Below are 23,328 nucleotides of genomic sequence, written 5' to 3' on the forward strand. Positions count from 1 at the left end.
CTTAAAAGCAGATCTGTATTGTTACTTCAAGGTTACTTACAAGAGGACCATATATATGTGTGTATATATATATATATATGTATGTATGTATATATTTACAGATGAGGTATCCCTTTCTGTCTGAAATGTATGAGGTAATAAGTAGCTGGGATTGTCATGGTGATTTATTAACGCACTCTCGAGGAGAAGACCTGCACCTGCAGCAGCGGAGGGAACACCCACGAAGGCTCCGCTCGCCCTCCAACAGCCGACGATATCTTAAAAGGAAACACTCCAAATTTAGACCTGCTCCAACAGGTGTCTTTTACTGTCTCACTTTGCATGACCATAAATATCAGAGGTGGAGCAAAAAAGTCCCCGGCCATTGTAATCACGCTTTGAAAACAAATACCTTTACCCCCTCTCTCCAAAAACAAAACAGGCAGCTATGGAATTCTCATTATTTCCTCGGTCTTTCATTCTGCCAAACCCAGAGTCAGAGAGATGTCACCGGCAGAACCAGGCTCCAGGGATGAGCACATAACTTTCTTTTCTTTCTCTTCAAAGGGCCCCCGAGTTGGCTCCCAAACTTCCCCAAACTGTATTTCTTTCGTTCTAGTATCTCATCTTGCAGCTATTTGCTGGAGTGAATGACACACACAGACTGCTCATGGCTTTTTATAAGCTCTCATGACCCAAACAGGGAACCATTTCCTTGAAAATGCTTTTCCCCCGTGGCATCTCTCTAGGCACTACCAATAAATTTTCCGCCCAGCCCGTCCTGCTGCAGTGTCAGAGGCACTGAAATGTGTCTGAACGGATGCATTTGGCACCGTTATGCACTTGTTTACCAGAGGTGAGATGCAACCTGAGGGACTTGTCCTGAGAACTATTAACTGCACAGAAGAAATGGGCAATTTAACAGCTGAACAGAAAGCCTTGACAGATTTGCTCTGGCAATCAAAAGAGCAAAACCCAACATCGTCTTTGTGGTAGTACGAAGAGGACAGGTATTCCTCAAAACCAAAATAACTACCCACAGCGCACAAAACAAAACAAATCCTCAAAAGAAGTCCTAACTATACTCAGCAACAGAATAAGGGAGAAAAATAGGTTTCACCAGGAATTTATAAGTCTCATTAAAAAGTTCATTCTGTAACACTTTAATTATTACAGAATGCCTGAATCAAGAGCAAACAAATATTTAATACTCAACAGGTACTCAGGAGAATGTGTATTTTCCTCTGTCCCTCCCCACCAGCTGCTCTTTTATGGCCAGAAAATGAAGAGCGTGAAATCCAATGATAGGAAGAAGGCAAAGGTCAAGAAAAAGGTTTTTCTTTAAGGATTTAAATTAGCGTTCTACAGCTTTGGATGTTTTGTCAACAGAACTTCCCTCCTGTGAGTGGGGGAAGCCGAAGGCCCTTTGAACAGTTTTTGTAAGGGATCTAGATTTTTGTAGTAACAAGAGTCCACACTTTAAGGAGAAGTTTGTCTTTCCTCTTCCCATTCCTTCCTCCACTCCCTCCCTTCCACCCCCCTCCTTAAAGGGAGGGGAAAAAGGAAAAAAAAGAAAAATCAAAAGGATTCAGTGTGCAAACCAAGCACTGGAAGAGTTCTAGAGTTCATGTAGCAGGACCACCATAACCCTTCAAAGGGATCATTAAAGGCAAAACAAACAAGAGCAACACCCTCAAGATGTCTATTGTATTTTACAAAGGAAAAAATGAGTGTACTGGAAATTCTCCCATCGTGCCACAAAGTCTGTTATTCCATCCAAACAAAGTCCAGAGATCAAGAAATGGCCAACATGGCAGCTGAAAGTCAGTCATTTCAAGTGATCCACAAGAAAAGCAAGATTGGGCTTGCTCTTTCTTGCTTGCTTTACTATGATGTATGATGTATGAAAAAAAAAAGACTTCAAAGATGGTTTTAAGCATCACTTTTGTTTCTCACATGAGAAAGTCAGGACTAGAGCAGGTCTAGACAACACGGTGGTTAAAACATCATTAGCTGCCAACATTTTGTCTTCCTAGAGCTCCCACAGTTGTTGCTGCCATGGCTTACTTAAAAATACTTCATGATTTCCATATACAATGCTGCTTTCCTCAGAACTTCTCCAAGAAAAAGAGCGAGCGCACGAGCATCCACAGCAGGCGGTTTCAGGGACAGAAGCATTAGAAGATCACCCAAGTGGATAATGACCCAATGCTTCAGCCTGAGGCTGTTTGAGGTCTTTGGAACCTCAATAAAATACATAAAATCAAGTTCTTGGTGACTTGTATACACGTAGCAGATCTCTCTTTGTGCTTCTAGACTATCATCTGTGGCTTTTACTTTGAAGTTGGTTAACATTTTACAATACATTTACTCAGGCAAAACTATCAAAGCTAAGACATGGAGACATACAGATTTTATCCCATCTGTACAATCACCAACACCCCATTTACCAAATCCCAAACAGTTACACTCAAGAAGATCTGCTGAAGCAACGTGACTGAACAGGTGTTCCTGAAGGCACAGTTTGGCCTGCAGGATAAAGTCTGATTAATTTAACTATAGGATAGCAGGAATGAGAATCCTCTGTTTAGATGAACCTGTAAAATCAGAGGTCAACTAGGATCACATGTGTTACAGCAATTTCAAAGTTGTTATATTACAGCCACCCACTTTTGCTATGAGAAAACCATAAAAACAAGCCTACCACTAACAGCAGATACAATATTCCATCCTAGTCCAAAATAGATCTATTATTTGTTTTATGGTCAAAAACACAGAATGAACAGTACATAATTTACTCTACCGTGCACATCAATTGCTGGGCATGCAAAGAAGGCAAGCCTGCAGCTTGCTCCTTGCCAGGACCAAGAAAATCTAAGGAGAGAGGCTGTGGGAACACTGTGGGACAGGGTCTTTCTATCACAGTAGCTAACATGGTTCACTTTTGGTCACCTTTCTCCAAGAGTAAATCGAAAATCCAGGCAGAAGAGTCATCATGCCATAGGCATATAGCACCTACGATGTACCTGCACACACATGGGGTGTTCAAGGGAAGGTAACACCTAGCAGCAGGTTGTCAATGCCCAAATATTCCACACAGCCTACCACATACATCAGCAATATTTTCATAGACCTAAGAGCAGGTCCTGGATGTCCATCCACATCCTTGATTTACAAGGTGCACATGGATATATTTCCCAGCTCAGAGATGGCTGCCCTACACGTGTCTAATCTCAAAGGGGAAGCCTGACCAACAGTATGGGACAGACTACAAAGATTGGGCTCTGAAAGAGCCAGCAAATCTTTCCACAGGAAATGTCAGACAGCGTATGGGTCTTAGAAAAGTAAAATTACTATAAAGAAACAATAAGTAATGCATCTTTCTTCTGCTAATAGATATGAATTGCACTGTGCAGAAAGCTCAGCTAGTCAGGCAAATTTATTAATTTATTAATTTATTAAATCAGTGCAGTTTAACCATGGGTATAAAAAGGGTTTTCTAGTGAAGCTTTCCAAGCCTACATGCACAAAAGTGCCATGAAATTTTGAGCATCTTCCTCAAGTCTCACAGATGATGTGCGACTTTGGCAGTGAGATTAGCATTTCACTTATGGCCATAGGTCTACCATTTCTGAATCTCTGACTCTAAATGGTATCTGAATTATAACTATACAGGCTTCATTTCAAAAAGAGTTCACACCCATTCTACTTCTTTCCCTGGAATTTTTCACAACGAAGGTATCAGACAGGCCTATCAACTGCTTGTAATGACACAACAAATAATAAAATGTTGCTCACTGAATATTGAAGAAACTTCTCTCTCCCCTCCTCATCCCACTTTGCCTTTATCTATTTTTCCTATTCCACCCATTCCAAAGTCAGTTTCAAATACAAGGACTCATAGTCTTACTTCTGAAGGATGGATCTTTTAATGACAAGTTCTTCATCCAAGTCAGCTTCATTAGCCATGAAGAGCAATCTTTTTCCTGTGTCATCCACTCCAATAAAGTCGCGCTGCTCCACTAAAGTAGAAAACCAAACGCAATCATTATATAACCCTATATTAATGTATGCTGAAAACAAACGGGACCACCAACTACCTCTGGAACATTAAATATTAGGCTTCAGACTAATGCAATAACAAATTTGTACCAATTTCCCACAATATTCATTTACTTCTTTTCTGTCAGGGTAGGTGATATGTAGATCATGACATTCAAAGCACTGTTCCTGAAGCTTTTTGCAACCTTGCTGTGAAGATGCCAACTACAGGTCCTAACAGGCAACACTATCTTGAGCTACACTAAATTGTGCTTGCCTTTTTCCTCCCCCCCTTTTTTTTAAAAAAAATACCTGAATTTACATAATGACAAAACCCATGGCAATCAAAATTCTTCAAAAAACAGCTGTTTCTTCCTCATCATAAATCACTCCATTGCTTGCATTAGAATTAGGTGGTGTGGAGAGTATTATGATTTCGGGCAAGACAAAACTACTTCACAACTCATCTCCTATTTCAGGTGAATACTGATAGCAATAGAAAACTTAAACCACCCAAATACATATAAACTGCACAGGTTCTAAAATTCCTACCACTTTGATGTTTGTGGGTGGGTTACCTTGTCTTAAAAACCTATTTGTAAAACTGACAATGAAGAGAATACTTAATAGTCACATATATTATGGTGGTGATTTCTATTTGCTGCAATCAGTGACAGTGCATCAACAGTGACTTTGGTCTGCTGAAATTTAAAGCATTTTTTTCTGAACAGAGTAACGGAAGCTTATGCTAACTTGCACTTGATAACGTAAGCCATAATTCTGGTGGCACCCACAGACTGCTCTTTATGCAGACATAGACTGTGCAAAAATACACATATAAAATGCATAGTTCTAACAAAACCTCCTTTCTCTCACTAAATACTATTATTTAGGGCCATACTGGCAAATACTCAATCACCTAAATCCTAAGCCTTTAACCACATAACAGCATCCTCTATAAGCAGTTAATTCTTTAAGATCTTTTCTCAGCTAAACTACATTGTTAATCCCATCTCCCCCAGTTCAGCCCCATCCTTTATTTTCTTGATATTTGTTCCATCAGGGTTACCATAGAAACAACCACTATCCAAATACAGTCAAACCTATGCAGCTGTTGAAAGCTTTCCCACTGGCAGCCTTTGATCTGAGTGATCAAGGATACCCTCTTCAGAAACCTCCCCACCCCACTCAGAAATTCATTAGACAGCAGCTGAATACAAAAATAGGCCTGAACATGCAACAATATGACAAATTAAGTACGATCAGTTGAAATCAGAATAAAATCTGGAAAGCAAGGACAAACCTCATGCTAAGGAGCACCATGAAATCTGCGACTAGGGGCTAAACAACTGTCACCAGTGCCACCTAATTGGGGTGTCCTTGCAGAGCAATGCGAGTGTGTGGGTGTCTCAGACGGGGGGCCCACACCTCTCCCCAGGTAAGTTCAGCCTGTCACTGCCTACCTCCTAAATATGCCCTCAGTATTGCTATTTGCAACACACTACAGTGCCTACACACAGGTCTTGCCTACACACTAAAATATAAAAGGAAAATATGCTCAAAGCAGAACTACATACTGGCTACATAGCTACTGCCAAACAAGTTCTTCTTGCTTGTGCAGATACATAAGAAACAGAGAGGAAAACCATGTTAGAGAGATGTATTTTATATACAGTGAATACCAAGTCAAAGTAAGTTTTTCACTGTATGCTGGCAATCAAAGGCATTACTATCGTAACTTAAAAACAACAAAATTTATTACAAAAAATCAATTACCCAGAGACACAAGAGGGCTGTTTCAAATCACACTGGCACTATTTAATAAGAATGAATACACACCCTGCGAGGGATGAATGAGAAAAATGTTAAATCTGCAGTGACGTTAAATACAAAATGATTTAAAGTATGAAAATGGAATACAGGATGTGTTTTGCTTCCTTGTGATAGAAAAATAAGGATCTGAAACAGTTATGGCAATTTCTGAGTACCCTAGAAATGAGATCCCATCAATTTTGAGGACTTTAAGACTTCAAGAAATTATGACCTCACAAGAGAATGGAAGTTGAGCAATTTGGAGAGAAGAAATAATTTTCAGTCAGATCATCTAAAATGCTTTTTAATCAAGCATAATTAATTGTCATTTGGGGAAAAAAAAAAAAAGACACCTTTGTTAGGGATTTGGTATCCCCACCCTTTCAATTAAGGGGAGAGGATTCACACGACGCAGCCTGCGAGACCACCAGAGAGGTCTTCTGGCAACCAGAGGGAATACCAGTGATGACATGCCTGCTGCTTTCAAGACAAGAAAAACAAGCAAGGAAGAGTCACCATCCCCATCTTCTCTGCTTTTCTTTATACACAGAAAGTTTCGGGCACTCTTCCTCCTCCCAGTCCCTCGCAAGTCACTTTTAAGTGCAGGACTCCATTCTGGGTTCCTGAACTTCTGACACACACTGTTTATTTGGATTTGTACCATTCATTAGCACCTTTTTTTTTTTCTTCCCTTTTTTTTTTTTTTTTGATCGCCATGGCTCTGCATACCTCTAATTAATCAATTTTAGAAGCTCATGGGATAATTATAATCAATATGAGACACTCCCCCTCTACCCCCAGTATAGAAGCCAGTGAACTTCACTCTATATCCTGAAACTCAATTAGGCCAAGCATTTAATCATCAGTAGCAATTTATAGATGTTTAGGGCTCACGATAATTTAGAAATTGTTTCCTCCATCACAGGTCTTCAATGTTCAATAATACCCTAAAAGCAATGACTTGGTATGGGAAATAAAGGTTTGCTTTCCTTTGACTCAAAAAATAACAAATTAGTAGTAACAGACTAACAATAAATAAAACTGTCAAAACATCTAGTGGCTTATCAGGGCTGAGAGATCCATTTCCTAACATCTAAACTTAAAACAGTACAGCGTGAGCACACAGAACCATGGCTATGCCATGTATTAGAGAAGGAGTTAACAGTGCCACCCACCACGAACGCCTGCCCAACACTTTTTGTGTTAGTATCTTGTTTTAGTTGTTTATAAGCCTTGTCTGTTTTAAACTGTTTGGGATGAAGTTTTCAATACCAGCTGCCTGCCTTAAGGGGAAAATTGGGAAAATTTCAGAGAAAACAGTTCAGCTGCTTCTAAGGCAGTGTTTAGCCTTAAATGTAAACGGTCCCTTTAGCCTTAAACGTAAATGGTCCCTTCCTTTGAAAAGTTCTGGTAGGCCAATTCTCTGGAGAAGGGATGAGACATTTAGTAAGGGTGGTGATCTGCAAATCAAGAATGTGCTTTTTACCATCTCGTTCTTTTGGAAAACTGTAGTTTCACATACTTTTGCAAGGCTGCTATTTTAGCTGCAAACAATTTTGTAGATTTTGCACTTATGCAAAGGTTTTCTTTCAATCAATCAGTTCCTCAAACTGATCAAATTGCAGTTACTATCTAGAATCTTCTGTGCCATCAGGTGGAACATAGAGAGCACCCAAGGCATGAGGCTGCTCAGCCTGTGAGGACTGTTACAGGCAAAAGGGCTCAATCTGCTGCATTTCTGTAACACAATTAACATAGAGAGAAGAAAGAAAGAAAGAAAGAAAAAAAAATACACACCCACAAACCAAAGCTGACAGGGACAAAGGGAGGAAAAAAGCACATAGAAGCAAGGACTCTAGGCTGGGGATAGAAGAGGGAGGAAAAATAATCTCCAGGGATGAAAGGCAGGAGAGTCTGTGCATATTGTCCCCCTCCACAGCCTGGAACTTGAGAAGCTGAGAGGCCTCAGTCTCAGCACTCCTCTTTGTTAGCAAAAGACTGAAAATGCCTGGGCAGGTAGCTGGCTTATCGGAGACAGTCCCTAGAGAAAAAGCAAATTCCGAGTACTATCCAGGACAGCTCAAGTTGAGTAGCTCTGAGAGGGAGATTTTTAGCATTCAATCTCACAGATAAACACTGCAGCATCAAAATGCTTCCACATGATGGAATTCAAATATTTTTAAATTTGGCCTTCTACAGATCAGGCAAATTGTACACAAACTATTATACAAGTAATGCAAGAAGAGTAATGCTACAAAGTCATGCACACAAACTCTAGGAAACAAGGAAATTAAGAATGCATGGGCAACCTGATGTGTTTACATTTGGCTAAGAGTCTTCAGATGATCTTGTTTCTCCTCACAGACCTCCCCTGACTTGTGCTGAACAGGGCGCTCTTACTGGACAACTCTGATGTTTAATCATAGATCCATTGGTTCCAGGCACTTCTTAACTCCTGGATGCTCAGCTGTGCAGCTATGGCAATGCTCTTCACAATGTTTTACATGCAATTATGATTTAGAGCTGTTAGGGAGTCAAATTCATAAACGTTTTTAGCACTGTTATCCTTATGCGTTACTCTAGAAAAATCTTTTCATGTAAAAGGCCTAAGTATCTTTCTTTTTTTTTAAAAAAAAAAAAAGAAGAAAAAAGAAAAAAATAAAGAAAAACTTTCACACATACACATAGTGCAACTGTTGGCTTGCATTTCCCTCCTCTCCCAATCAATTTGAACCATGCTTTCTTATTTGTATTACTGTAACGCCTGTGAGCTTTAATCATGAACCAGGACACACTGGCAATAATCAAGCCTCAGTAATTTAACACGTATCATTAAAAGAAAATGAGAGGCAGAGTATGGGAACAACACTATGCTGTTCAGGGCTTTTAGCATATAGGTAAAACAGGGATAATAGCCCTGCCCTGCCTTACAGCAGTGTTGTGAGAATAGATACATTAAAGATTACAAGGCACTAACTCAGATATTATGGTAAGAGGAACCAGATAAGCATCTAACCAAGTCCTTGAAATCAGTGGGAGTTTTTCCTAGTAAAAGGCTTCTGGATGTGATCTCAGAAGAGTAATTCAGTACATACCATGAGAGTGAAGAATTTCCAGAAGTATTTGTTACCCATCTAACTTTGCTCTCTACGGTCAATGGTAAAATTCCCAGTTACAATCTGGCTGATGATGAGTGCTCTTGAAAAACCTAATGGGTTTAATGTTCACATGTAACAAAAATCTAGGGTCTGATCCAAAACCCACTGAAGTCACCTGGAGCCTTTCCCTGAACTCTTATGAGCTTTGGACCAGAGCCTGCAAGACTACACAACTTAATTCTGAACTGGAAAAAGGCAAGTCACACTGCCACCAAGGAATCTGAAGAAAAAACAGAGTATCTGTACCTTTTAATCTCTTTTACTCTCCAATGGATAATCATACACAATATACATATTAATAGGTTTCTCTATTTTTTTTTTTTATATATATACACACATATATATTCCTACATACCTGGCTTTTTTTTCCCTTTCTGCCCTGGTACCACTTCTGTGGGCTCATGAGTTTTCTTCATCAACATGGAGAGAGTAGCATCATGGGCCCGAAAGAGATCCACAACTTTGTACAAATCGACATCTGTGATCAGGTCGCAGCTCAGCACCAAGACATCCGTCTGCCAGAGAAGAACACAAAGAGCCCTTCAGAGATTCTCATGACCAGATAGAGACTAGCATCTGATGACTTTGCAACAAATGCTGCCTGTAACAGTTAACCTTTTTACACAAGTTATACATACACTGACCAAAAAAAAAAAAAAAATGTTGCTGGGATAGGGTTTTACTGGAAGCGGGACAATTAACTTCAAGGCACAGAATTTCACCAGTTCACACTGCTTGAGTTCTGCTGTTTCTGAAGTAGCTCTATGTTACCCAGCTCTGGGCTGTAAAGAAAATGTGATCATCTGAACTGCCATCTCCTCCCAATGGAAGGGACTGGGATACAGAAGCCAGGACTTCCAAGACTGCCATGAAAATCTACAGTATTTTTAATGGCTACTTTTAGTTACATAATGATGTAGAAAAGAAATCTTTCTGGAGAAATCTTTTTAGCTGACTTTGCATCTGGCTACAAACCACTGGAAAGATTTAAACTATGTTATTTTATCACGGGGGAAAAAAAAAAAGATCAAAGACTATCTAGGATGTGATTTACTCAGTAATTGTGCTGTGATGGTGGGCTCAGCCTAGAAATACATTTCCTAAAACCAGCAATACCCCATATTAAAAAAAAAATGAGGAAGTTAGGTCCTATTTAATAACAGGCTTGTATTTTATTTTGATCTCACAGGATTTCAAAGTGCTTTACAAAGCATTTAAGAGAACTGCTGCATATATCACAGAAATGTAATCACACACTGGGTGAGACCCAGCAGCTTCATTAGCACCGCACACCACCAATACAGTCAGGCTAAAAACTCTTACTTAGAAATGATTTTATGCCTTTCTCATGGCTTGTGGAATATACTGCCAAAAATCTAGCAGTTTGGCAATTATCTTCATTTAAACTAATCTTAACATAATATTTCTGCAGCACGGCCTACAGAAAATTAGTGAGTTTCCACCTCATTATTTTTGTTAATGATCAACTGTCTGTGTTTCAAGAAGATAGTGTTTCTTTCTTGACATAAACCATTTTCACTTTCTTTGCCATAATTTAATATATAAACCTCCCTAAGGAGGGGAACGTGGTTTCTCAGGTCTTTTTTTTCTAAGACATTATTTAATAGGAAGGGTGTTAGAAAACACTTGGTAAAGTCTGAGTTACTTACTCATAGAGGATCAATAATTCTATTTTTAATTCAAATGCCATCTTGGTTGAAAGAAAAATAATTCAGCTCTGACCTGGAAGGTTTGCTTTACAAATTTTAACCTAGTATTAGGAGATTCCATATTGTAGATAAGAGTAACTGAGGTCTGCTATACAACTTATTTGACAGGTTCTCCTACAATGGAAGGAAGCTTCTGAGTGTTACTGGTAACTCATGAGAATTCATTGTTCCAAACTGAGAGGTGCTGATTTGGCACGTTGCACAGAAGGTCAGGCCCTTCAGTTTTCATGTGACTTCTCCCCAATTTACTGAGAAACGCTGAGGTTGCTTTGTGGGAAGCAATAAGGTGCAGGTTGAGAATTTTACACATCCAAACCAGACTTGCTCCCCTTTTAACATATTTTCAAAATGTGTATTTTATATTATGGTTGTGCCTCAGAGAAGTATTTTAATTATCACTGGCCTAACACGAACAACTTGCACATACTGGAAAAACAAAATATCAAAAAAACAGTAAGCTGTCCACTACTCTGGAATAGTTCTGGAACAGCTCTGGAACAGATCGATATCTTAGTGTGCAAAAACAAGGGATAAAATCATCCATCTTCATATAGAAGCAAAACTTCAGTTTCATAACTGCAGATAGTGACAAACATAACACATATTAGGCACCCTGAAAAACCCTACAAAAATTTCAGATATTCAGTATTCACAAGAGCACAAATGAGTTACAACACTTGGAGAAAAGGCCAAAATGTACCCAGGACCTGGATAAAGAAACTGCTTCTTTTCAAACTCATTTTGTAGACGGAAGAAATCTCTGGCTTCGAATCCCTGGGGGGTGGGTGGCAGTGGGGGGAAACAGAGACACACCGGGGGATTTATCTTAAGCCACAATTACTGGACTTGTAAAACAAATCTTGTGATTATTTCTCATTTCACTAAGTGCTTTAATCTCTCACTACAGTAAAATCCCAACAAGCCTTTCATAGTTGTGAGCGGGCTCCCGGGTTTTTTTCCCTCCTCACTATAGGACAAGCCTTTTTGCAAGAACTGAATGTAAGACCCCCGAGGAGCCTAGGGGAACAGAACCACCAAATGTCTGGTCGCCATCTGTTCTCCCCATTTACTCTCCCAGTATGTAAATAAACGGCAGCGAGCGCGGGGACCAGCGGAACACACGGCTGCTCTGTAAAGCCCACATTTCTGCCTCTGCTCCTGATGAGCAGAGCAGCGGCCTCAGAAGCACGCTGAGAATACACCATGAAAGGCTCTTTTGGGACTTGACAGCCTCCCCTTTGAAACACCACCACCCCCATAAATAAAGCCCTCACTGTCTACGGGATGCACTTTTTTTTCCAGTGTACAACTCCTGAACGAATAAACTAATGGCTGAATGAAAAAATAAACTATCCTAGAACCCTAGCAGAAGTGTGTGTTTTTCTTCACTTTCTTAGGGCGGGTGGAGTAGAACGAAAATAAATGGTAGAGCTTATGTTTTCTTTAAGTATATACTTCTATACAGGCCGTATAAATACAGCACACCTTCCCAATGAACCACTGATACAAAGAGGAGAAGTGGGTCCTGCACGCGCTCCTGTGCTGACAGGGGTATGTGAACATACTTGACTTCATGAATTATGCAAACACCTAAGAGCCACACATCTCTTAATGAAATATATGTAACGACGATTACATCAACCCCAAACTATTATACAAACACAAGATAAGAATCAACACGAACTGATTTAAAAAAAAAAAAAAGAAAGAAAACCAGCAAGCAAGCACACACCCCAAGCACAACCACCGCAAAGGAAGAAAAGTACCTGCACAAAGGCTTGCAAACAGCACCCTCAACTCCCATTGCACCCATGGGGCAGCATGAGGAAAGGGACATAAGGAAGACCGGGTAATGGCTGCAGCATTTTGGTTAATACTTCACACCAGAACTCCATAACAGCAGCAGCTGAACAGGCCGAGCTAAAGAAAAAAATCTGCATCATAAAGAAACTATGACCCACCTTTAAGAAAAGAGACAGGGAGTGACTATGGGTGACAAGGGGATGCTGAAATATTACTATGATACCGGTGGAGCAGCCCCAGCACGTTGTAACCAGATCGTGTTCTCTGGGGGCATCACAAGAACCAAGGGAAACAGCAGAATATAGAAATGTCCAATGAAGAGTCACTTAGGCCTCAATAATCCTATTTAACCTTGGATTTGCAAGGAGGGAAACTCAAGTTAGAAACTCAGCCTCTAATCAGTGGAGAGAAAGTGGCTCTTGCAGTCAATTTATCGCCCCTACAATCTGAATTTCAAGGTGTTTCTCCCTCTGTCCCGAGCATGGAAGGACCCCTGGGCTTCCAGCTCAGCCCACACTGAGCACAGACACTTCCCTCTAGTCAGGAGAGGGAACAGAGCACTTAAGGCCTCCATATACCATCTCTGCCTCTAACTCTGGGTAATACCACTGCATTACCCGACAGATCTTTCCAAACTGCAGGTACTCAGATGCCATGAGACAACACACACCTTCAGTCTGGATGAATAACACACTGTAACACAAAACATCAAGCAAGTCATACAAAACAGGCTAAAGCACTATTAAAAAGAAAGAAAGAAAAAAAAAACCCTCAAACCAACATGTCAACAATTATATTAAACCCAGCACAACACGGAGCATCTATGCAAAAAAGAAAACAAAACCAAAAGGCAGAACATTTCAAGAACACAGTTCAAGACAAATGATTTAAAAATAGAAAATATGTTTTCAATGGAACTAATTCTTACCATAGATCAAAAGATGAGTGCAATTGTATGCTGTAATATACCAGCATAAACAAAAAGCCTTGGACTTGCTCACACCCTACATACCAAAGGCAACACTGTAAACTCTTTCACATTCAGAAATGACTGCTGGATCCCTTCTGTTCAAACAGGAGATATCAAGGTTACCACAGATAGCTGGCAGCAAAAGCTGACTTTTTAATGGTGTTCACTAACTTTTTTTTTCTTTTTTTTTTCTTTTTTTTTTTTTTATGAAGTACAGACAAGGGCAGGACCTTGTAGCCTAAACTGCTGAGGGGCCTCAAAAACTACAGAGGAGAAAATGAGAAAACATATGTTCTGAGGAAATCTCTAATTTGAACAAAATCAGCCTCAAGAGAAAGAGAAAAACAAATGTCAGTTTGCATTACAAACAGAAAAGTAGTAACATATCCACTCGCAGAAGAACCAGCTTCTAACAGGACTGAGGATAGACAAAACATGGCAGTTAAATGATAAAAGTTTCCAATTGCACAGTATTGCAGCTGACACTTTGACGGGAAGGGAAAAACAAAAGAGGGGGTGAAAAACAAGAGGGATTAGATGGACTTTGTTCCTACACTCAGCCTAAGTCAACGCATGCACAAACAGAGAGCTCTGCATCATTTCCTGGGGTGTCACCATACTACGTGCAGGGAGGAATAAGTTATAATTACTGCTGGTATTAAGGCTGAGAGTTGATGTACACAATAGCCTGGAACTTCACTCGTATGTTGCATTAACAGTGGGGTTTCTGCATAATGCTTTTATTATTCTAAAGCATAGAAAGGCAGAAACAGTTTGGCTACAGGCAAACATTTTGATTACTTGCTAGCTTGCTCTAGGCAAAGCCAGAGATACCTCCCAGCAATTGCATTAGTCACCATGGTTCAGATCAGAGAGTTACATCCAAGGCTTTAGAGAATCCCTTTTTATCTCACTCTCCATTACAAGCCCTCCAATTTCCACACCTGTGACCTCTTTGAAGCCTTTTGGCTGTTGCTGTAACTGGAGCAGGGAACCACATTTATTTTTGATGTCTGCAGGATCTTGTTAGCTACCAAACTATAATGACCGCCTTTGGCTGGGAATTCCCACTCTGCTTTGATGACCTTGATAGCAGGATTCAGAAGCAAACGATTTAGTCCTTACTTAGCAGATATAAAACATTCATCTGCTATGCACTCACCCTGCAAGAGCAGGTTTGCTGCAGACTAGCACCTTTGGAACTCTTCTGAGGATGTCAAACTGGGGATGGACCAGCTTGTTCCTCAATCTAGAATGCAGAAGCAGCCTTTCCCCAACAAAAAGTGGAAGGAGGATTTTTTGGGTGCTTTCCCCCCCCCCTCTTTCTGGGGGGAAGCAGTGTCTTAAACTTAAAAAGTGATGTCTTTTTTTTTTAGGGGCGGGGGGGGGGTTGTTGTTGTTTTTTGTTTTTAACTAGCAAAGTCTAATTCAGGAGCCAAGGGAGTCTCTTCTAGTTTCTTGGATGGCCCTGAATTCATCAGGTGAAAATATCTTAAGGCAATGTGAATGTCTTTGCATACGTAACCTGTCAGCATCACTGCTTATCTTCTCTAACAGAGCAGGAAGACAGATGCCAGGAGCTGGGGAGGAAACTTAACCCTGCTCCCATCATATGGCTCATCCTATGCATTGTATCAGATGGGATCCTACAATGAAAACACTATTTTACATTATCTTCACATCTCATGACCTAGTATCCAAAATCAATATTTTTTAATTTACATATATATAAGCTCAGAACAGGAAAGATATTCAAGCCCTGCAGGCATCCTGTCTCCTCCCAGGAGGAAGTCTTGTTACCTAGTGCTAAAACTGACTTGTGCGGTGGAAAAAGTACAACCATCAGCAGTACCAACATACAAACTTACATAAATTCATAAACTTAATATGGATTTTTCTTTCAAGCAGGACTTTGATATCATAAACTTGCAGAACAGTAAACCAGGTGGTCTGGGATATAAACTTTGCAATCCATATTTTATTCCAGTTCTGATTAATGCAATCTTGCCACACTTGCAGAATTCCAACAATCTTTTCCCGGCTCCCTCCTCCAGGCACAACAGCCTTTTCCACTGGTTCCCCACCTTCTATAACATCAAGAGCAAGTCACTTACCTTCCACTTGAGAGCCTATTCCTTTCACTGATCTTTCACTTAGCAAAAGGTCTGTTTCTGTCTTAGATCAATAGCAATGCACTTGGCATGCTCCGAGCGCTCCGTGTACCCCTGCAAGCTGGCACGGTATTTATCATGAATGTCTTTCATGAATTCATTATTATCCTGAATAGAGCTTGGCTACTGTTGCACCTACAGAACAGTGACAGTCATCAGGCCACCAGCGTGCTGGGATGCTGCCCTAACATACCAACATGTACTATTTAGTGTCTTTATTACCCGCTTCCTCATCTCTCTGAGGGCAGTTATCTCCTGGGTTTGCATTCAGGTGCTAGGCAGTCTGCAGAAGGGACTGTTTTTCCTTACTTAAGGCCAGGCATCCACAACGAGGTCACTATCACTCATGAGAGCCATCAGGCTAAAGCTCGGGTGAGAAGCCCAGATCCGTCTCCTACACAAACCATTAAAAGCCAGATCTAGGGCTTGAGTATGCCATAATCCAGGGCCAGAACTGCCCAGCTCAGGGAGGCTTTCTGGGGCAAGCAGAATTCTCCCTTTACTTAGTGCAGGCCATGGCCAGACCTCTTCTCTGCAGCGAGGAAAATTCCAGAGACACACAGAGCTCTCCTGTTCCTGGAAGGAAGGTTCCCAGGACTACCCGTCCGGCAGCACTAACAGCCACCGCGCAGCTGATCTTGGACTCTGCCTCACACGAGCAGAAAGGAGAAATCCACCCTCAGACTCCAATCCCAGGAGCAGCGGCGCAGCCGGCTTGCTGCCAAAGCCCAGAGCTCAAGCCCAGGCTTAACACTTAATGTAAGCAGAGCCCTAGGCAGTCAGGTGCTGCAGTCATGCAAACAATAGTAATAAAAACTAGTCCTAATGGAGCTCAACCGGCTCAACTTATTGAGGAGAAAGACGACCCTTGCCCACAGCCTGCAAAGGATATTTTAGCAACGAAGCAACACGCAGGAATGGCTGGATTCAACAGCTAGAAATCAGAATCAGCAGTGTTCAAACTGGAAATAAAAGATGAAGTGTTTTCAGAGTGAGAATAAATGTCATCTGGAACAAACCATAAAATGTGTTTACACTAATAGACTTTTCCTCAATAAGCACATGCGACTACAGACTTGCTGCCTTTTAGAAAAGCGCATTCTCTAACTCATCCACAAGTCGGGGGGTTAACAGCTCTAATTACTCAGAGCAAATGCTCCTATAGACTAGAGGATCTTAATGGTTCCTTTCAGTCTCAAACCAGAATATTACTGAAAACCAAGACACACAGCACACGCCTTCAGGAACCACTCTGCCACTCTGCTCTTCCCCATCTAATACTATGCAGGTGTATTTTTTCTCCTGTAGCACCTCTCCAGTTTTCCTGTGGTATCTGGTCTGCAGCAATCGGTATTATGACAAACAGGCTATCGAAACGTCAAGAACTCCCTGACTTTTCCAGCACTGCTCGTTTACATCCCAGATCCTCACTATATTCTCAAAGGAGCTAATAAAATATTGCAAAAATAATGCGTAAATTTACTTCAAGAAAATACGGATACTTGATGCTCTTTTGCTTTCTAGCAAGACTCAAAAAAAAAAATCCCATAACCTATACTATTCCCATCACCTCCTGTATCTATCCTCTTATTCCTATAACCATTAGGAACTCACTACTGCACCAGGCTGCAAAACCATCAGAGGAAAAACCCTCTTTTAACACAGTAAGTCCACGGGTTGATGCTTGACAACTATTCCCTTTCACATTCCCCAGTAACCAGAATGACAAACTTATCGAATGCCATTTTTTGATCTGAACAATTCCATCCTGCCGTTTGAGGGCTGGATACTCACTAAGAAACATCACCTGTAGTAAAACTGAGGCAGCTGAACAGCTCACAACTTCCAAGGAAATCCCAGCTTCAGATGAGAGCATGGCTATCAAGATCGACTAACTGCTCGGGGGGGAAACAGAAGTCATGCAGGCTCAAAACAAAGGAAAAAAAGGCTGCAGAGAGCAAGAACATTACTCAGAAAGTCACAGGTGAACCCCTCCTTGCAAGCATCACATCATACTTGATGCTAGGAAGGCCCTACTTATGGGGAAGGACCAAGGAGATCAGAAGTTACAAGTCAGAAATAATAGAACTTCAGATTAGAAAGTGACTTCTTTGCACTCACATCCATGAAAGCTACACTTTAAGCAGAAAAGTACAAAAAGCACAACACTGAGATCATATTAAACTTTAACTTTCCCCTTACACACAGCACAGTATTATCAGAGACTGTATATGCTTTAAATAGGGAAATTAATAGATGTTTTATAACTAAAAAACGAAAACACACACTAATTTTACTTACATCCACAAAATGGAAACTAACAGTAGCTCACGGAAAACAGAAGAGACTTACAAGAATACTTTTAAGAAAATGATTTTAATTATACACATGTGCGAAGTGCTGACTATGTCTGCAACTAAAACAGGCAGAATTGGTGCAATTCATCAGCACACTGAAGATCTGAATGAAAACATACACTGTAATAAAGGGGGAAATGGTGACAATTAATTTCCACATGGAAACAAGAGGTATTGGTTAACAAAATAAGCACAGCCCTGAGCTGCCAGGAGCTCAGAAAGGATAAGGACACGCCGTGAGAGATGCAGCAATTAAAACTGACAGGCATCTCGGGTCTGTCAGTGACTCTTGTTGCAAAACACCTAAAGTCTGTGCATATTTTTTGCCTGTGTGTATAATGGGAAGCATCCTTCTCAGCTGCAGCATCCTTCTAATTTGCTCTCATTAGAGCAAATGCCCTAATAACCACTCTGGATCCTAACCTGTGGAGCTAATTGCCTCATTCAAACTTCAGCTGTTTTAATCCTGACCCATAGTAAAAACTGGAAGGAGGAAAAAAAAAAAAAAAAACACTACATACTTTTAAAGCTCAGTAACTTAAAAAAAAAAAAAAAAAAAGTTGAATTCTCTAACTCCCTCAACTGCCAGGAAAATTGAAGATCAGAGCAGAGTGCAGAGCATAATTCATGCAGCAGGTATCAATCAGGCAGTGCTGTATCACTCCTACTTGCACCAGTCTGAGTACCTGCCAGTACACGTGCGTAACGATCAGCTGTGCTTTGGGAATGAGACTTGAGCATGTTAATTAGTAATTAATTTTGCCTAATACCTCGATGGTGGTAAATTTCAATCTGGACTGAATCAGAGGTAGAACTGGAGACAAGATGTTACATACCCTGTGTGCTGCCACCCAATTCATCTGCTTTTCCCCATGCAATGTGCTGCCACAACCATGAAGGGCAGAGACAAAAAAAGATGGCGAGAGAGCAATTTTATTTGTAATTTGGGCAGACACAGCAAACAGTATTTGCTGCCAGATCTACCCAAAAAGCTGATGAGATAACTGAATGTTGTATTAATCTATTTGGAATAGCAAAAGGTATCTTGCCCACAGAGACAGACCTTGTTTGTCTCTTACAAACGCATTTCATTCGTTTTTTATTTTCACTGACAGTACAAAAATACATAGCCATACATTACGGGGACTGAAGTTTTTCCTTCCATGCTCACCAAACGCTACTCAGCTGTACCGAAAGGATTCAGATTCCACCTTCCAGTCATTACAGCAAGCTTACTTACATCATGTGTTTGGAAAGGAGATTTTTCAACAGAGGAAGTGGAGCGCTTAGCCATGCCGTCCAAGACTGCACGGATCAGTGACCCTCAGCAGCACACAGACCACCACCGTGACATCACCCTTTCCACAACATGGCTCCCAAAGATGCACATACCAGGAGGATCTGGAGTTTCAATCTTTGTTTATTTGCTCAAAGACATTCTCTTTCTTTCCTTCTTCTTCTTTTTGGTGGCTTTATAGGGTTTGTTTTCTTTTGCTTTAAGAGCTGTATTACTTTCCAATCTTGCTTTTTGAAACAGGGAAAAGCAGGTGGACCACCTGAGATGAGATATTCCACACACAAGCACTCACCAGTGATAGTAGCAGGAGGCATGCTGATTAATTCACAGCATATTAGTCAGGGTTCCATCAACGCAACTAAGGGCTCATCAAGGAAGGAAAATGTGAAATTGTTCCATTGCTTTTACTCTTCTGAAATACCACATTTTAATCACCAAACAGGGTATAGTTGAGTGACACAAGGGAGAGAAATGCTTAACAGAAGGTGAAAATAATATAGATGCAGTGAAGACAAATGCTTGATCCAGGCACACCCAACCCACCTCCTGTTTCAGCTTGAAATGCAGATTCATGATTTAATCGCGTTTCTCAACCTGCTGCCTGGAGAGGCCCCAGCCTGAGAGGTGGCGCCAGACAGCGGCTGTTGGGTCTGGTAAAACCTGGCACTCAAACAAAATGGCCCAATATTAGGGAGGCCTAAATTTCACAGGAACTCATTTGTAAGTTTCGATGACTTTTTTCCTTCTTTTTTGGTCAGGAGTAACCTACAACTCGCAAGGAGTTCTGCAGCAGCTTGATGAATGGTACAAGGAGAAGGTCACAGAAACACAGTTCTGAAAGGGGTCTCCCGAGTCACAGCTTAGCCTCCTGCCATTGCAGGTATCAAATTACTTAGTTTATTATAGAAAAAAATATTCACTCCGGCTTAAAATAAGGGTTTTTCTGGTCTTGATTACTCCTTCTGGAGGACTGTTCCACGACCCTATTCTGCTTTGATTGATTGAAACCTTTTTGTAATTTTCACTCTATGTTTTTTCAAGCAAATTCAAACCCATTTATATTTGCTCCACCATTATATGTAATCCTGAATATCTTATCTGTTCTCCCAGTGCTTGTTTCCCTTTCCCAAAATAGGGAGAGCAAGTACATTTCCTTGATTTTGCCACAGAAATGTCAAACTTTTAATAAAAACTCTCCATCCTCCGCCTTTTTTCAGCAGCCCTTCTTTGCATCTGTTCCCATTTGAATTCACTTTTTTTTGAATATACATTTGAGTTCCAGACCTATAGAGTATTCTGGCAAATTCTTTCCACTGCATTTCCACCGCATCCACAGCATTAATAATTTCTCATCTCTGTCAAAGCACACTTTCCCAATATAATCTAGTCTTACATTTAGCTCTTCATGCTCACAATCACCCCACATTCAACTAGTATATGCTGGGACTTTGTAATTTACTATTCAGCTCCTGGCTTAAATAGAATGTATTAATCCCCAGCAGTGGGAGGCCTGTGTTACCAAAGACCTGTCACTATTACTGTGCAATAATATAACAGGCCATGGGACATGTATTTTGCAAATTGACCTTGCGATCTTCTGAAGGAGAAGATTCTCAAGAATGGTGGTAGAGCCCAAATAGCTGAAGACATTAGAGAACACATAGGAGAGAAGGACCCTACAGAAGCCTTAACTGACATATTAGAATGCATTACAGTACAACTTGATAAAAGCATCCCAAAGTTAGAGGAAAAGCCTTCCTAAGCAAGTTGTGTAATTACGTTACGTAAGGTTTCAGGAGACATCAAAATAAGTTAACATTTGAAGAAGCAGTCTGCAGACCACTATCACAGAAAGAAAGTCACCACTACAAGATGAGCTGCCTACAAAACAAGACTGCATCCTCTTCTACTGCCTGCTGCAGACAGCACCTGCACCTTCTCTCTTGCTGAAACGCTTATCAGGTATCAACTCTGGCACTGTGAGGCCTCTTACTGATTTCCTTGTTTTTCAGGTTCAAGTCACCTGAAGGCTCCAGCCATTTTTACTTCCCAATGAAAATCAAAAACAAGGACTGGAGACAGTTACTGAGGAGAAATCAATTTTATATGACTTAGAATGAAAATAAATAAATAAAGTCCCTTCCCAACTGCTCCCAGCAGCTGGGAGGCTTTGGACACTAAAAAAAGGCATGTAGAAGTTAACAAATATTATACTGAGTATTGAATACTGAAGCATCTGCTGTCACACCTGCAACATTACTAATGGCTCAGAGCAGGATGCTGAAGGGTCACTCTGTTTTTAAAATGTGCCTAGCATTGATCTCATTTAAAAGCCCTTAGTCTTCAAACACCACATACTTTCACAGTAAAAAAGCAACATCCCTACATCCAAACTGTTTTCCTGTTTGTGCCTAAAGAGAGCTTCTTCTAGAGAAATTGACTCTTAGGAAGGCAAGTTCCTTCTTCCCCCTTGCAAACTCCACAAGTGCCTTGACAAACTACACAAACTATGTGCTTCCCATGCCTGCAATGCTTTGGCAATTTGGAATCTAAGGATGCAGCTGCTTTCTTTATTTATTGCTTGTTATAATCCAAAGATGCTGGGCCTGCCATAGCTCTTTGCTGTCTTTAAAAGATTTAGTGAAGGGTATTTTCCATTTCCTTACATACAGAGCTTTTCAGAACCTGTCAGACAGCGAGCAGAAGACATCTACTATCGTGTCCCTTCCTGCATCCAGGAAGTCTTGCTGGACCCTCACCTTCTTTCACTTCCATGCTGCAGACACGGCAGAGCTCAAGTGCTGGAGCTTGCATTGAAACTTCAGAGTTATTCTGGTATAAATGCATGAGTGAGTGACCCAAAGGAAAATGGAAGTCAGAAGGCATAAAAAATGTGTTCCTGTAATGAATTTACTTAACTATAACCAAAAATGGGAAGAGCAGACCTTAAAATCATAGCCATAGAAGCTGCTGTAGAGGATACAGGCTGCATCAGTGCTCTCAAACTGACGGCATTCTAGGAAACACTGTGATTGTAGACAGGAAAGCAGCTAAAGGTTCAGACCAGTAGCTGTCACAAAGTTCTTGTACAGTTTTCATACAGTTACACAAGAGGAAACATTTAGGAGGTACATGAATAGCTGCTACATACACCTTCTGTTTTTTGATCAGGTCATTTTAAGTGCTGCAGTTTAATAAAACACTTAATGTTTTGCATTAAGTTATTATCCAATTAAAGATTAATATGAACAAACACAAAAATTCTTTATCAGTTTCTATCGCATATGTTGCAAAATGAATTTTCAGTTACTTAATTTAAGACCAACACTGTATCACACTAAAGACCATTTTAAAGTCATACTCCAGCACACACTGGAAAAAACTTTTCAGAAATTGGACTGCAGCTCTACTACAGTTTGTTTCAGCACTTTCCATTAAAAGCAATTGTGTTCAATCTCCTGTCTTGCTGGCCTTATCAGGGTAGAGGAACGGTGCAATTTGCACATAGTAAAGACAGATTTGTGCATAAAACTAAGAGAGATTTGAGATATGTGTCCAGCTTCCAGTGCTTTTACAGAACTTTTTAAATCATCCTAAATAGGTCACTTCATCTCCCTAAGCCTCAGTTCTCAGACCTTGAGTAGCAAAGTCAAACTTACTACTGTTGTTAACTATTCAGACACCAGAACTGAATGTCCTAGAAAACACAGTAACAAGTCAATAAAAAAACAACTGGGAAAGAAGAGGTTAGTCTGACACTCAGGCCTAGGAACACACAAAGTAGAACTTACAGGACCAAGCTTTCTGTTGTTCATTACTTCTCATTAGGAAGCACTAAGTTTAGCACAGTATCTTTGTTGTGGGAAGGATCCAAGAAAAGGATACATTCAGACTTGTAATGAATATAAAACACCTAATAAAGCTGCTACCTTGTCAATCAGTTGTAGGTTGAGACAGCCAAAAACAACAGGAAGATTCCAGTAGAGCAAAGAACACACATCTACTACATC

General features: G+C 40.5%; 1 protein-coding gene across 1 annotated transcript in view; it reads right to left on the reverse strand.

Moving 5' to 3' along the window:
- Positions 1-23,328, reverse strand: part of EIF2B3 (eukaryotic translation initiation factor 2B subunit gamma) — a 95,227-nt gene that overhangs the window by 66,336 nt on the left and 5,563 nt on the right. The window contains exons 4-5 of the mRNA XM_088526139.1: positions 9,346-9,505; positions 3,890-4,001 (exon numbers count right to left, since the gene is read on the reverse strand). Of these exons, the coding sequence (XP_088382265.1) occupies positions 3,890-4,001; positions 9,346-9,505 (272 nt within the window). The remainder of the gene's footprint in view (positions 1-3,889; positions 4,002-9,345; positions 9,506-23,328) is intronic.

The sequence above is a fragment of the Tinamus guttatus genome, unplaced genomic scaffold (genome assembly GCF_059628265.1).
Source record: "Tinamus guttatus ecotype Peru unplaced genomic scaffold, ASM5962826v1 Tinamus_guttatus_pri_ptg000242l, whole genome shotgun sequence".
Classification (NCBI taxonomy): domain Eukaryota; kingdom Metazoa; phylum Chordata; class Aves; order Tinamiformes; family Tinamidae; genus Tinamus; species Tinamus guttatus.